Raw genomic sequence first — 13,314 nt, 5'->3', positions numbered from 1 at the left:
CTTGGCCTCCACAGCTTTCTGTGGTAGAGAATTCCACAGGTTCACCATCCTCTGAGTGAAAACATTTCTCCTCATCTCAGTCCTAAATTTCCTACCCCATATCCTGAGACTGTGACCCTTGTTCTAGACTTCCCATCCAGGGGAAACATCCTCCCCACATCCAGTCTATCCAACCCAGTCAGAATTTTATACGTTACAATGAGATCCCTTCTCATTCTTCTAAACTCTAGTGAATAAAGGCCTAGTCGATCCAATCTCTCCTCATATGACAGTCCTGCTATCCCAGGGATCAGTCTGGTGAATCTTCGACGCACTCTTTCTATGGCAAGTATATCCTTTCTTAGGTAAGCAGAACAAAACTGCACACAATACTCCAGGTGCCCTCTCACCAAGGCCCTGTATAACTGTAGTAAGACATCCTTGCTCCTGAACTCAAATCCTCTTGCAATGAAGGCCAACATACCATTTGCCTTCCTAACTGCTTGCTGCACCTGCATGTTTGCTTTCAATGACTGGTGTGCAAGGACACCCAGGTCCTTCTGTACATCGACACTTTCCAAGCCACCACCATTTAAATATACTTTATCCTTATGTTTTCCCTACCAAAGTGGATAACTTTACATTTATCCATGTTATACTGCATCTGCCATGTGTTTGCCCACTCACTCAACCTATCTAAATCGCCTTGCAGCATCTTTGCATCCTCCTCACAACTTACAATCCCACCTAATTTTGTGTCATCTGCAAATTTGGAAATATTACATTTGGTTCCCTCATCCAAATCATTTATATATATTTTGAATATCTGGGGCCCAAGCACTGATCCCTGTGGTACCCCACTAGTCACCGCCCGCCACCCCGAAAAGACCCGTTTATTCCTACTCTCTGTTTCCTGTCACTTAACCAATTTTCAATCCATGCCAATACGTTACCCCCAATCCTATTTGCTTTAATTTTGCACACTAACCTCTTCTGTGGGACTTTATCAAAGGCATTCTAAAAATCAAATACACGACATCCACTGGTTCATCTTTATCTATTCTATTAGTTACATCCTCAAAAAACTACAATAGGTTTGTCGAACATGATTTTCCTTTCATAAATCCATGTTGACTTTGTTTAATCCCGTTGATATTATCTAAATGTGACGTTATCACATCGTTTATAATAGACTCCAGCATTTTCCCTACTACTGATGTCAGGCTAACCGGTCTGTAGTTCCCTGTTTGCTCTCTCCCTTCTTTTTTCAATAGTGGGGTTACATTTGCCACCCTCCAATCTGCAGGAACTATTCCATAATCTATAGAATTTTGGAAGCTGACAACCAATGCCAAACAGATACACCGCTTTGGGTACTGTCGAGGGGAATGACTCATCAGGGGAGGGCAGCAGCAGCCAAGTTCATGGCACCATGGGTGGCTCTGCTGCACAAGAGGGCAGGAAAAAGAGTGACAGAGCTCTATGATAGGGGATTCGATTGTAAGGGGAATAGATAGACGTTTCTGCGGCCGCAACCGAGACTCCAGGATGGTATGTTGCCTCCCTGGTGCAAGGGTCAAGGATGTTTCAGAGCGGGTGCAGTACATTATGAAAAGGGAGGGTGAACAGACAGTTGTCGTGGTGCACATAGGCACGAATGATATAGGTAAAAAACGAGATGAGGTCCTACGAGACAAATTTAGGGAGCTAGGAGCTAAGTTTAAAAAGTAGGACCTCAAAAGTAGTAATCTCAGGATTGCTACCAGTGCCACGTGCTAGTCAGAGTAGGAATCGCAGGATAGCTCAGATGAATACGTGGCTTGAGGATTGGTGCAAAAGGGAGGGATTCAAATTCCTGGGATATTGGAACCGGTTCTGGGGGAGGTGGGACCAGAACAAACCGGATGGTCTGCACCTGGGCAGGACCGGAACCAATGTCCTAGGGAGAGTGTTTGCTAGTGCTGTTGGGGAGGAGTTAAAATAACATGGCAAGGGGATGGGAACCTATGCAGGGAAACAGAGGGAAATAAAATGGAGCCAGAAGCAAAAGATAGAAAGGACAATAGTAAAAGTGGAGGGCAGAGAAACCCAAGGCAAAAAACAAAAAGGGACACATTACAGCAAAATTCTAAAGGAGCAAAGTGTGTCAAAAAGACAAGCCTGAAGGCTCTGTGCCTCAATGCGAGGAGTATTCACAATAAGATGGACGAATTAACTGCGCAGACAGCAGTTAACGGATATGATGTAATTGGCATCACGGAGACATGGCTCCAGGGTGACCAAGGCTGGGAACTCAACATCCAGGGGTATTCAAAATTTAGGAAGGATAGGCAGAGAGGAAAAGGAGGTGGGGTGGTGTTGCTGGTTACAGAGGAAATTAATGCAATAGTAAGGAGGGACATTTGCCTGGATGATGTGGAATCGGTATGGGTGGAGCTGCGGAATACCAAAGGGCAGAAAACGCTAGTGGGAGTTGTGTACAGGCCACCAAACAGTAGTAATGAGGTTGGCGACAGCATCAAACAAGAAATAAGGGATGTGTGCAATAAAGGTACAGCAGTTATCATGGGCGACTTTAATCTACATATTGATTGGGCTAACCAAACTGGTAGCAATGCGGTGGAGGACGATTTCCTGGAGTGTATTAGGGATGGATTTCTCGACCAATATGTCGAGGAACCAACTAGAGAGCTGGCCATCCTAGATTGGGTGCTGTGTAATGAGAAGGGACTAATTAGCAATCTTGTTGTGCGAGGCCCCTTGGGGAAGAGTGACCATAATATGGTGGAATTCTTTATTGAGATGGAGAGTGACACAGTTAATTCGGAAACTAGGGTCCTGAACTTAAGGAAAGGTATCTTCGATGGTATGAGGCGTGAATTGGCTAGAAAAGACTGGCAAAGGATTGGCGGTGGATAAGCAATGGCAAACATTTAAAGATCACATGGATGAACTTCAGCAATTGTACATCCCTGTCTGGAGTAAAAAATAAACCAGGGAAGGTGGCTCAACCGTGGCTAACAAGGGAAATTAAGGATAGTGTTAAAACCAAGGAAGAGGCATATAAATTGGCTAGAAAAAGTAACAAACCTGAGGACTGGGAGAAATTTAGAATTCAACAGAGGAGGACAAAGGGTTTAATTAAGAGGGGGGAAATAGAGCACGAGAGGAAGCTTGCAGGGAACATAAAAACTGACTGCAAAAGCTTCTATAAATATGTGAAGAGAAAAAGATTAGTGAAGACAAATGTAGGTCCCTTGCAGTTGGATGCAGGTGAATTTATAATGGGGAACAAAGAAATGGCAGACCAATTGAACAAATACTTCGGTTCTGTCTTCATGAAGGAAGACACGAATAATCTTCCGAATGTACTAGGGGATAGTGGGTCGAGTGAGAAAGAGGAACTGAAGGATATCCTTATTAGGCGGGAAGTTGTGTTCAGGAAATTGATGGGATTGAAGGCTGGGAAATCCCCAGAAATAGTGGATGCATTGATAATTTTCCAATAGTCTATCGATTCTGGATCAGTTCCTATGGACTGGAGGGTAGCTAATGTAACACCACTTTTTAAAAAAGGAGCGAAGAGAAAACGGGTAATTATAGACCTGTTAGCCTGACATCAGTAGTGGGGAAAATGTTGGAATCAATCATTAAGGATGAAATAGCAGTGCATTTGTAAAGCAGTAACAGGATCGGTCCAAGTCAGCATGGATTTATGAAAGGGAAATCATGCTTGACGAATCTTCTGGAATTTTTTGAGGATGTAACTCGCAGAGTGGACAAGGGAGAACCAGTGGATGTGGTGTATTTGGAATTTCAAAAGGCTTTTGACAAGGTCCCGCACAAGAGATTGGTGTGCAAAGTCAAAGCGCATGGTATTGGGAGTAATGTACTGACATGGATAGAGAACTGGTTGGCAGACAGGAAGCAGAGAGTCGGGATAAACGGGTCCTTTTCAGAATGGCAGATAGTGAGTAGTGGAGTGCCGCTGGGCTCAGTGCCGGGACCCCAGCTATTTACAATATACATTAACGATTTAGCTGAAGGAATTGAGTGTAATATCTCCAAGTTTGCTGATGACACTAAACTGGGTGGCGGTGTGAGCTGTGAGGGGGACGCTAAGAGGCTGCAGGGTGACTTGGACAAGTTAGGTGAATGGGCAAATGCATGGCAGATGCAGTATAATGTGGATAAATGTGAGGTTATCCATTTTGGGGGCAAAAACACGAAGGCAGAATATTATCTGAATGATGGCAGATTAGGAAAAGGGGATGTGCAACGAGACCTGGGTGTCATGATTCCTCAGTCATTGAAGGTTGGCATGCAGGTACAACAGGCGGTGAAGAAGGCAAATGGTATGTTGGCCTTCATAGCTAGGGGATTTGAGTATCGGAGCAGGGAGGTCTTACTGCAGTTGTACAGGGCCTTAGTTAGACCTCACCTGGAATACTGTGTTCAGTTTTGGTCTCCTAATCTGAGGAAGGACGATCTTTCTATTGAAGGAATGCAGCGAAGGTTCACCAGACTAATTCCAGGGATGGCTGGACTGTCATATGAGAAGAGACTGGATCAATTGGGCCTTTATTCACTGGAGTTTTGAAGGATGAGAGGGGATCTCATAGAAATGTGCATGATTCTGATGGGACTGGACAGGTTAGATGCGGGAAGAATGTTCCCGATGTTGGGGAAGTCCAGAACCAGGTGACATAGTCTTAGGATAAGGAGTAGGCCATTTAGGACTGAGATGAGGAGAAACTTTTTCACTCAGAGAGTTGTTAACCTGTGGAATTCCCTACCGCAGAGAGTTGTTGATGCCAGTTCATTGGATATGTTCAAGAGGGAGTTAGATATGGCCCTTACGGCTAAGGGGATCAAGGGGTATGGAGAGAAAGCAGGAAAGGGGTACTGAGGAAATGATCAGCCATGATCTTATTGAGTGGCGGTGCAGGTTCGAGGGCCCAAATGGCTTACTCCTGCACCTATTTTTCATGTTTCTATGTTTCTACTATTTCCATGGCTACCTCTTTTCATACTCTGGGATGCAGATCATCAGGCCCTGGGAATTTATCTGCCTTCAGTCCCATTAGTTTCTTCAGCACTATTTTCTTACTAATAATTGTTTCCTTTAATTCCCCTTGCTCACTAGACCCTTGTTCCCGAGCATTTCTGGGTCGTTGTTTGTGTCCTCTTCCGTGAAGACAGAACCGAAGTATTTATTTAATTGTTCTGCCATTTCCTTGTTCCCCATTACAAATTCTCCTATTTCTGTCTGTAAAGGACCTACATTTGTCTTTACTCATCTTTTTCTTTTTACATACTTGTTGAAACTTTTGCAGTCGGTTTTTATGTTCCTTACAAGTTTACTCTCATACTCTACTTTTCCCTTCTTAATCAATCTCTTGGTCCTTTTTCGCTGAACTCTAAACTGCTCCCAATCCTCAGGCTTGCTACTTTTTCTGGCAACTTTGTATGACTCCTTTTTGGATCTAATACTATCCTTAATTTCTTTTGTTAGCCATGGTTGGGCCACTTTTCCTTTTGTGTTTTTACGTCAGAAAGGAATGCATAACTGTTGCAATTCATGCATCCGTTCCTTAAATATTAGCCATTGCCTATCCACCGTCATGCCTTTTAATGAATCTTCCCAATCTATCATAGCCAATTCATTCCTCATACCTTTGTAGCTTCCTTTTTTTTAGATTTAGGACCCTAGTTTCGGATTGGACTACTTCACTCTCCATCTTAATAAAGAATTCAATCATGTTATGGTCACTCTTCTCGAAAGGACCCCGCACAACAAGACTGTTAATTAACCCCTTCTCATTACACAGTACCCAATCTAGGATAGCCTGTTCCATAGTAGGCTCCTCCACATACCGGTCTAAAAACCATCTCGTAAACACTCCAGGAATTCATCTACCACAGTATTATTATTAATTTGGTTTGGCCAGTCGATATGAAGATTAAAGTCACCTTAAATTACTGTAGTACCCTTGCTACATGCATCTCTAAATTTCCTGTTTGATATCATCCCCTACACTACCACCTCTGTTTGGAGGCTGATAGACAACTCCTACCAATGTTTTTTGCCCCATGGTGCTCCTTAGTTCCACCCAGACTGATTCTACATCTTGATTTTCTAAGTAATATCCTTTCTCACTTTTGCACTGATTTCATCCTTTATTAACAACGCAACACCACCCCTTCTTCCTTTTTGCCTGTCTTTCCTAAATATTGAATATCCTTGGATATTCAGTTCCCAACCCTGGTCATCCTGAAACCATATCTCCGTAATTGCAACTATATCGTATCCGTTTACATCTATTTGCACTGTTAATTCGTCTACATTATTACAGATGCTTCATGCATTCATAGAAACATAGAAACATAGAAAATAGGTGCAGGAGTAGGCCATTCGGCCCTTCGAGCCTGCACCACCATTCAATGAGTTCATGGCTGAACATGCAACTTCAGTACCCCATTCCTGCCTTCTCGCCATGCCCCTTGATCCTCCTAGTAGTAAGGACTACATCTAACTCCTTTTTGAATATATTTAGTGAATTGGCCTCAACAACTTTCTGTGGTAGAGAATTCCACAGGTTCACCACTCTCTGGGTGAAGAAGTTTCTCCTCATCTTGGTCCTACATGGCTTACCCCTTATCCTTAGAATATGACCCCTGGTTCTGGACTTCCCCAACATTGGGAACATTCTTCCTGCATCTAACCTGTCTAAACCCGTCAGAATTTTAAACATTTCTATGAGATACCCTCTCATTCTTCTGAACTCCAGTGAATACAAGCCCAGTTGATCCAGTCTTTCTTGATATGTCAGTCCCGCCATCCCGGGAATCAGTCTGGTGAACCTTCGCTGCACTCCCTCAATAGCAAGAATGTCCTTCCTCAAGTTAGGAGACCAAAACTGTACACAATACTCCAGGTGTGGCCTCACCAAGGCCCTGTACAACTGTAGCAACACCTCCCTGCCCCTGTACTCAAATCCCCTCGCTATGAAGGCCAAACATGCCATTTGCTTTCTTAATTGCCTGCTGTACCTGCATGCCAACCTTCAATGACTGATGTGCCATGACACCCAGGTCTCGTTGCACCTCCCCTTTTCCTAATCTGTCACCATTCAGATAATAGTCTGTCTCTCTGTTTTTACCACCAAAGTGGATAACCTCACATATATCCACATTATACTTCATCTGCCATGCATTTGCCCACTCACTTAACCTATCCAATCACTCTGCAGCCTCATAGCATCCTCCTCGCAGCTTATACTGCTCCAACTTAGTGTCATCCGCAAATTTGGAGATACTACATTTAATCATTAATGTACAATGTAAACAGCTGGGGCCCCAGCACAGAACCTTGCGGTACCCCACTAGTCACTGCCTGCCATTCTGAAAAGTACCCATTTACTTCTACTCTTTGCTTCCTGTCTGACAACCAGTTCTCAATCCATGTCAGCACACTACCCCCAATCCCATGTGCTTTAACTTTGCACATTAATCTCTTGTGTGGGACCTTGTCGAACGCCTTCTGAAAGTATAAATACACCACATCAACTGGTTCTCCCCTGTCCACTCTAGTGGAAACATCCTCAAAAAATTCCAGAAGATTTGTCAGCATGATTTCCCTTTCACAAATCCATGCTGACTTGGACCTATCATGTCACCTCTTTCCAAATGCGTTGCTATGACATGCTTAATAATTGATTCCATCATTTTACCCACTACCGATGTCAGGCTGACTGGTCTATAATTCCGTTTTCTCTCTCCCTCCTTTTTTAAAAAGTGGGGTTACATTGGCTACCCTCCACTCCATAGGAACTGATCCGCTATTTCCAAGGCCACCTCCTTAAGTACTCTGGGATGTGGTCCATCAGGCCCTGGGGATTTATCGGCCTTCAATCCCATCAATTTCCCAACACAATTTCCCGACTAATAAGGATTTCCCTCAGTTCCTCCTTCTTACTAGACCCTCTGACCCCTTTTATATCCGGAAGTTTGTTTGTGTCCTCCTTAGTGAATATCGAACCAAAGTACGTGCTCAATTGGTCTGCCTTTTCTTTGTACCCCCGTTATGACTTCCCCTGATTCTGACTGCAGGGGACCTACGTTTGTCTTTACTATGCTTTTTCTCTTTACATATCTGTCGAAGCTTTTGCAGTCCATCTTAATGTTCCCTGCAAGCTTCCTCTCGTGCTTTATTTTCCCTGCCCTAATCAAACCCTTTGTCCTCCTCTGCTGAGTTCTAAATTTCTCCCAGTCCCCGGGTTCGCTGCTATTTCTGGCCAATTTGTATGCCACTTCCTTGGCTTTAATACTATCCCTGATTTCCCTTGATAGCCACGGTTGAGCCACCTTCCCTTTTTTATTTTTACGCCAGGCAGGGATGTACAATTGTTATAGTTCATCCATGCGGTCTCTAAATGTCTGCCATTGCCCATCCACAGTCAACCCCTTAAGTACCATTCACCAATCTACCCTAGCCAATTCACGCCTCATACCTTCAAAGTTACCCTTCTTTAAGTTCTGGACCATGGTCTCTGAATTAACTGTTTCATTCTCCATCCTAATGTAGAATTCCACCATATTATGGTCACTCTTCCCCAAGGGACCTCGCACAATGAGATTGTTAATTAATCCTCTCTCATTACACAACAGCCAGTCTAAGATGGCCTCCCCCTCGTTGGTTCCTCGACATATTCAGATACAATGCTTTTAAATTTGTCTTTTTAACATTATTAGACATCTTAACATTATTTTGTACTATAGCCCTATTTGTCTTATTGCTATTTTTTCTTAGCTGGACCCTATTTTTTAGTGCAATCTTTTGTTTGTATGCTCTGTCCCTTCCTGACATAATTTGGTTATCCTTACCACAATCACTTTCTTGCATTGCTTCCTTTTATTTTCTCTTTAGCATTCTAGATTGCTCTCTACTGCGACCGTCCTCCTCCCTGCCCCCCCACTCCCCAACCCCCGTATTCAGTTTCAGGGATGGAGTACAAAAGCAGGGAGATCCTGCTGCAACTGGAAAGTTATTGGTATGGCCGCACCTAGAGTACTGCATGCAGTTTTGGTCACCTTACTTAAGGAAGGATATACTGGCTTTGGAGGGGGTACAGAGACGATTCACTAGTTTGATTCCAGAGATGAGGGGGTTACCTTATGATGATGGATTGAGTTGACTGGGTCTTTACTCGTTGGAGTTCAGAAGGATGAGGGGTGATCTTATAGAAACATTTAAAATAATGAAAGGGATAGACAAGATAGAGGCAGAGAGGTTGTTTCCACTGTCGGGGAGACTAGAACTAGGGGGCACAGCCTCAAAATACGGGGGAGCCAATTTAAAACTGAGTTGAGAAGGAATTTCTTCTCCCAGAGGGTTGTGAATCTGTGGAATTCTCTGCCCAAGGAAGCAGTTGAGGCTAGCTCATTGAATGTATTCAAGTCACAGATAGATAGATTTTTAACCAATAAGGGAATTAAGGGTTCCGGGGAGTGGGCGGGTAAGTGGAGCTGAGTCCACGGCCATATCAGCCATGATCTTATTGAATGGCGGAGCAGGCTCGAGGGGCTGTCCCATCCAAGTCCTCATCTGAGTTCTGTGCAGCAGAACTCATGCGCGATCTCACCCTCCAGGAAGCTGGCAAATGTTTTACCCTTTCCCCCTGGCCTGACTGCAGCCCACTCATGCCCGATGACTCACCATATGCAGATCCCGCCTCTATACTATCCTTTAAAGTTTGCGCAGTGCCATTTTATGAGCTGGTGCCTGGGAGCGTCAGATCAATTGACGGTGTGTCTTCTTCTCCATCACTCTCCTCCTCTACTCCTTCCTGCACAGGCTGGGCGAGTGACAGTTCTTGGGTATCTGAAAGGAGAAAGACACAAGGATCAGGTTGCAGTGAGAGTAAGGGGGGAAAGCAAGATGTGCATGCTTACACCATCAGCAGCTTGTAAATGAGAAGAGATTGTGGAATGAGGGGGAAGTGGAATGTGAGAAGGATTACATGTGAGCATACCATCATCAATGCTTTCAGCCTTGCCAATCATCACAGCCTCAGTGATGGACATTCCAATTATCTCCAGCAGTGTCTCCTCCAGCTCGGTCAGGTTCTGCAACCGTGCTTCCCCTGCCTGTTTGCTCTTGCTTACGCTGATTGTGAGTCACTTTGGCCTGCAAGAGAAAAGGAAGCGTGTCATTGAGTGTGGTGCAATGTGTTTAGGTGATGGTTGAATAGCTGACCTTGTGTGCAAGGTGTGAGATGTGGGTGTGAGGCTTGCAACAGTGATAAGTGTGTGAGAGTGAGGTGAAGCTATAATTGTGAGGTATGAGTCGTGATTGTAGAGATTGTTCGTAGGTGAGTGATGGGAGTGTCATACGCAATGTTTGAGACTTGTGGTGCAGTTGGGATAGGGCATTTGAAGATGAATTCACTGACCTTGACCACTCGTGTGCATTCATTAAACTTCTTCAAGCACTGCATCCAGGTCCAGGAAAGATTGGTGGCACCGCTGGCTTCAGCAATCTCCTCCCACTGCCTTCTAACAGTGTGTCTGGATGGTCTCCTGACCCCCTGCGGGTAGAGGACCTGTCTCCTTCTATAGAACCCTGCACCAAGACCTCCAGTGCTGCATCAGAGAACCGAGGTGCCCTTTCTCTTCCCTATTGAGACATTTTTAACGTATGCCTCCACAATCAATTCCAGCACCTGTCAAAATGAGGTACTTCTCTCACAAAGCACCTCCCCTTTAAGAAGAGAACAGCCTTTCACTCTGCAGGCAACCTTTAAATACAGAATAGACTCCCCACAATATTGGTCCTCCTATGGAGCGCTGAGTCAAGTAGCAGCATGTTTAGCACTGGGCTCGATGCTGCCATCATGTTAATGAGCACTACTTTCAACGGGTACAAGCAGATCGTGCATCGTGATCCCCGCGCCCGTTTTCGGGCCTTATCCAATTTAGCTCCTATGGCCTTTCCAACATTGCTCACAACCCAAAAACAAATATTTAAAAAAATCTTAAGTAAATAAAAACTGTGTTGAATCTGTCAAATGCTTGACTTAAATTACATAGGTATGAAACTGAGATGCTATGGATCCTTAATGCAATGTTTTATTCTGTCGTTGATTTTTTGATACCTATTATGGTAATAAATACATACTTGTTGCTGCTTTATGCTCTGATGGTTTTGAATCTATACTTCAAATTTTCTTTCTTTGATATTTTGAATTATATATTTAAATATTCCTTTAAATATTCGTCATGCTAGATAATTAACCCCATGTATCTTTAAAACTGTATTGTGATATTTTGAAATATGCTGATTATTTTTGGTTATCTGATTGTTATGGTCTCTTCATTTATGCTATAAGCACCTCCTTCATAAATGTTCAATCATTTTGCATAATGGAAACACCGTATCTCAAATATAGAATATAAAATGAGAGAAGAAATAGAGGATCATTTAGAAATATGGAAGAATCCAACATACTGACCCAAACCAGGATTTAACTCATCTTGCGGTGAATGGCATCAGAAAACCCGGGGAGGGGGAACGGGGGACAGGGTTTTCAACTGCTGTCCTCCTGTTTCTTGCCTGACAAACATTTCTCTGTTTAACAAAAACACGGAGAAGTGTGTCTGATTAGTTAAAACTTTTTCTGCACCCTTCAGCTCAAATTTATTTTGCCCTAAAAGTGCGAGCTGATAGCGATGCACCGAGGGCAAGGGGTATCTGGGACCTTGGTGAACAACAAAACCAACAATCTATCTCCTTAACCAATGAGATTAAAGAATTGAGAAATAAAGAGAGGAAGAATTAAAGTGGGTGAATGCAATGTCAAATCAGGTGCAGCAAGTGAAATAAAGAAAGGGAAAGAAAGGTTGGATCAAGAGAGAGAAAAAAGAGACAGGGCTAGAATTTCAGCACCCTTTCTGCACGGTTTCTCGGCGGTATTCTTCGTTTTTGGCGGAAAACTATCTGGTGGGAATTTCTTCTGAGAGTTCCGCCGGTGGTCTCAACACCGCTGGGAAGCAGACCGCCAGTGAGCACCGCTGAAAAAACCGCTACCGCCCAAGTTTGGTCACAGCGGTGACCCATAGGTCAGTAGAAAAAAAATGCCCAGAAGAAAGCAGCCGGAGCTGGCTGGTAGGTATAAAGCCCTGCAAAAAAAGATAAGTTACAGTTTTTAAAATTTTTTTTACAGCGATTAAGTGGAAAAGGGTCCTGAGAATGTTTTCCGATTTTTTTTTTTGGAAAAATATTTTTTGTGCTTTTCCCCCCCTCCCTAGGCCCAACCCGCAGCCTCGGACTAAATTTTGAGTAAGTACTGTTCAATGTGTCCAATTTTCCCAGGATCGCATTTACTGCCAAGAATCCGCGAGTAAGACCCATTTTTCCCGCCAGGCGGCATTTTATCCTTTTTCTCACCAATTTTTCACCGGTGTTAATTTCATAATCTTAGTGTTTTTTTGGGTGGCAATCCGGCTGTGGTGGATTTTGTGGAATTTCTAGCTCACAGAAAGTAAAAGTATGAAAAAATATTAAAAGATGTATCATTTTACATTTTTAAAATCTCCAATGACAATTCACAACCTGAAGGAATGAGACTCCACACTTTCTGGGCCAGTCATTAACAATTATCACGTTGTTAAAAGAGTGCTTACGCTATTAATTACTAGACTTTCGGTGACGTGTTTAATGGGCAATTAATGTGCAAATGCAGCAACTTCATGAAACTCATGGGAGCTTAAGGGCAAGATGCCGTTTTCAGAGCAGTGCAAATTGTCCAGCAACTTGTGGCGATTGGCAATTCACAGGGTATCTCTTCCTCGCCACAAATTGTTGGCTGATATGCACATTAATAACGGCATGCGACTTTTACATGCTGTTACTTCTTTCTGCAAATTCCTGCCCAATGTATTTTATGACTACCAGTGTGATATAATATTGACATAATTCATTTATCGGCCTATGTCAGCAACTATGGGATATACTCTTTTTTTCTCTCCAAGAAACAAAGACAAAAATTATAAAAAGGAAACTTGTTATCCTAAAATCAGATCAGTTGCCTTGAGTGACTTTTTTGGCTGGTTAGTTTAGATTGTTGTTGAAGTAAACTTGCAAATTAAGAATTAATTTTCTTTTTTGAGGAACAACGTGAGGTTGTGGATAGGCCGGCTCAGTTAGAATGTAACCATTGCTGTCACCGAGCAGAGCCTGGGCCCCGTGGATGGCCTGGTCCTGCTGGCCAAGCTGGTATCCCAGGTGAGTCATTCATTGTGTTTTTTCCACGTCTCTAATTTTATCTCCTCCTT

The 13,314-nt window shown here is 43.4% G+C and overlaps 1 protein-coding gene across 2 annotated transcripts in view; it reads left to right on the top strand.

The window, feature by feature from the left end:
• Window positions 1-13,314, top strand: part of LOC139230519 (complement C1q tumor necrosis factor-related protein 3-like) — a 56,980-nt gene that overhangs the window by 4,460 nt on the left and 39,206 nt on the right. For both annotated transcript variants that reach the window (XM_070862358.1, XM_070862350.1), the window contains exon 2: window positions 13,150-13,264. In XM_070862358.1, coding sequence (XP_070718459.1) covers window positions 13,150-13,264 — 115 coding nt within the window. The remainder of the gene's footprint in view (window positions 1-13,149; window positions 13,265-13,314) is intronic.

Source organism: Pristiophorus japonicus, chromosome 2, assembly GCF_044704955.1.
Source record: "Pristiophorus japonicus isolate sPriJap1 chromosome 2, sPriJap1.hap1, whole genome shotgun sequence".
NCBI classification, from domain to species: domain Eukaryota; kingdom Metazoa; phylum Chordata; class Chondrichthyes; family Pristiophoridae; genus Pristiophorus; species Pristiophorus japonicus.
The sequence above is the reverse complement of the archived record's forward strand: the minus strand, read 5'-3'. Positions and strand labels throughout refer to the sequence as shown.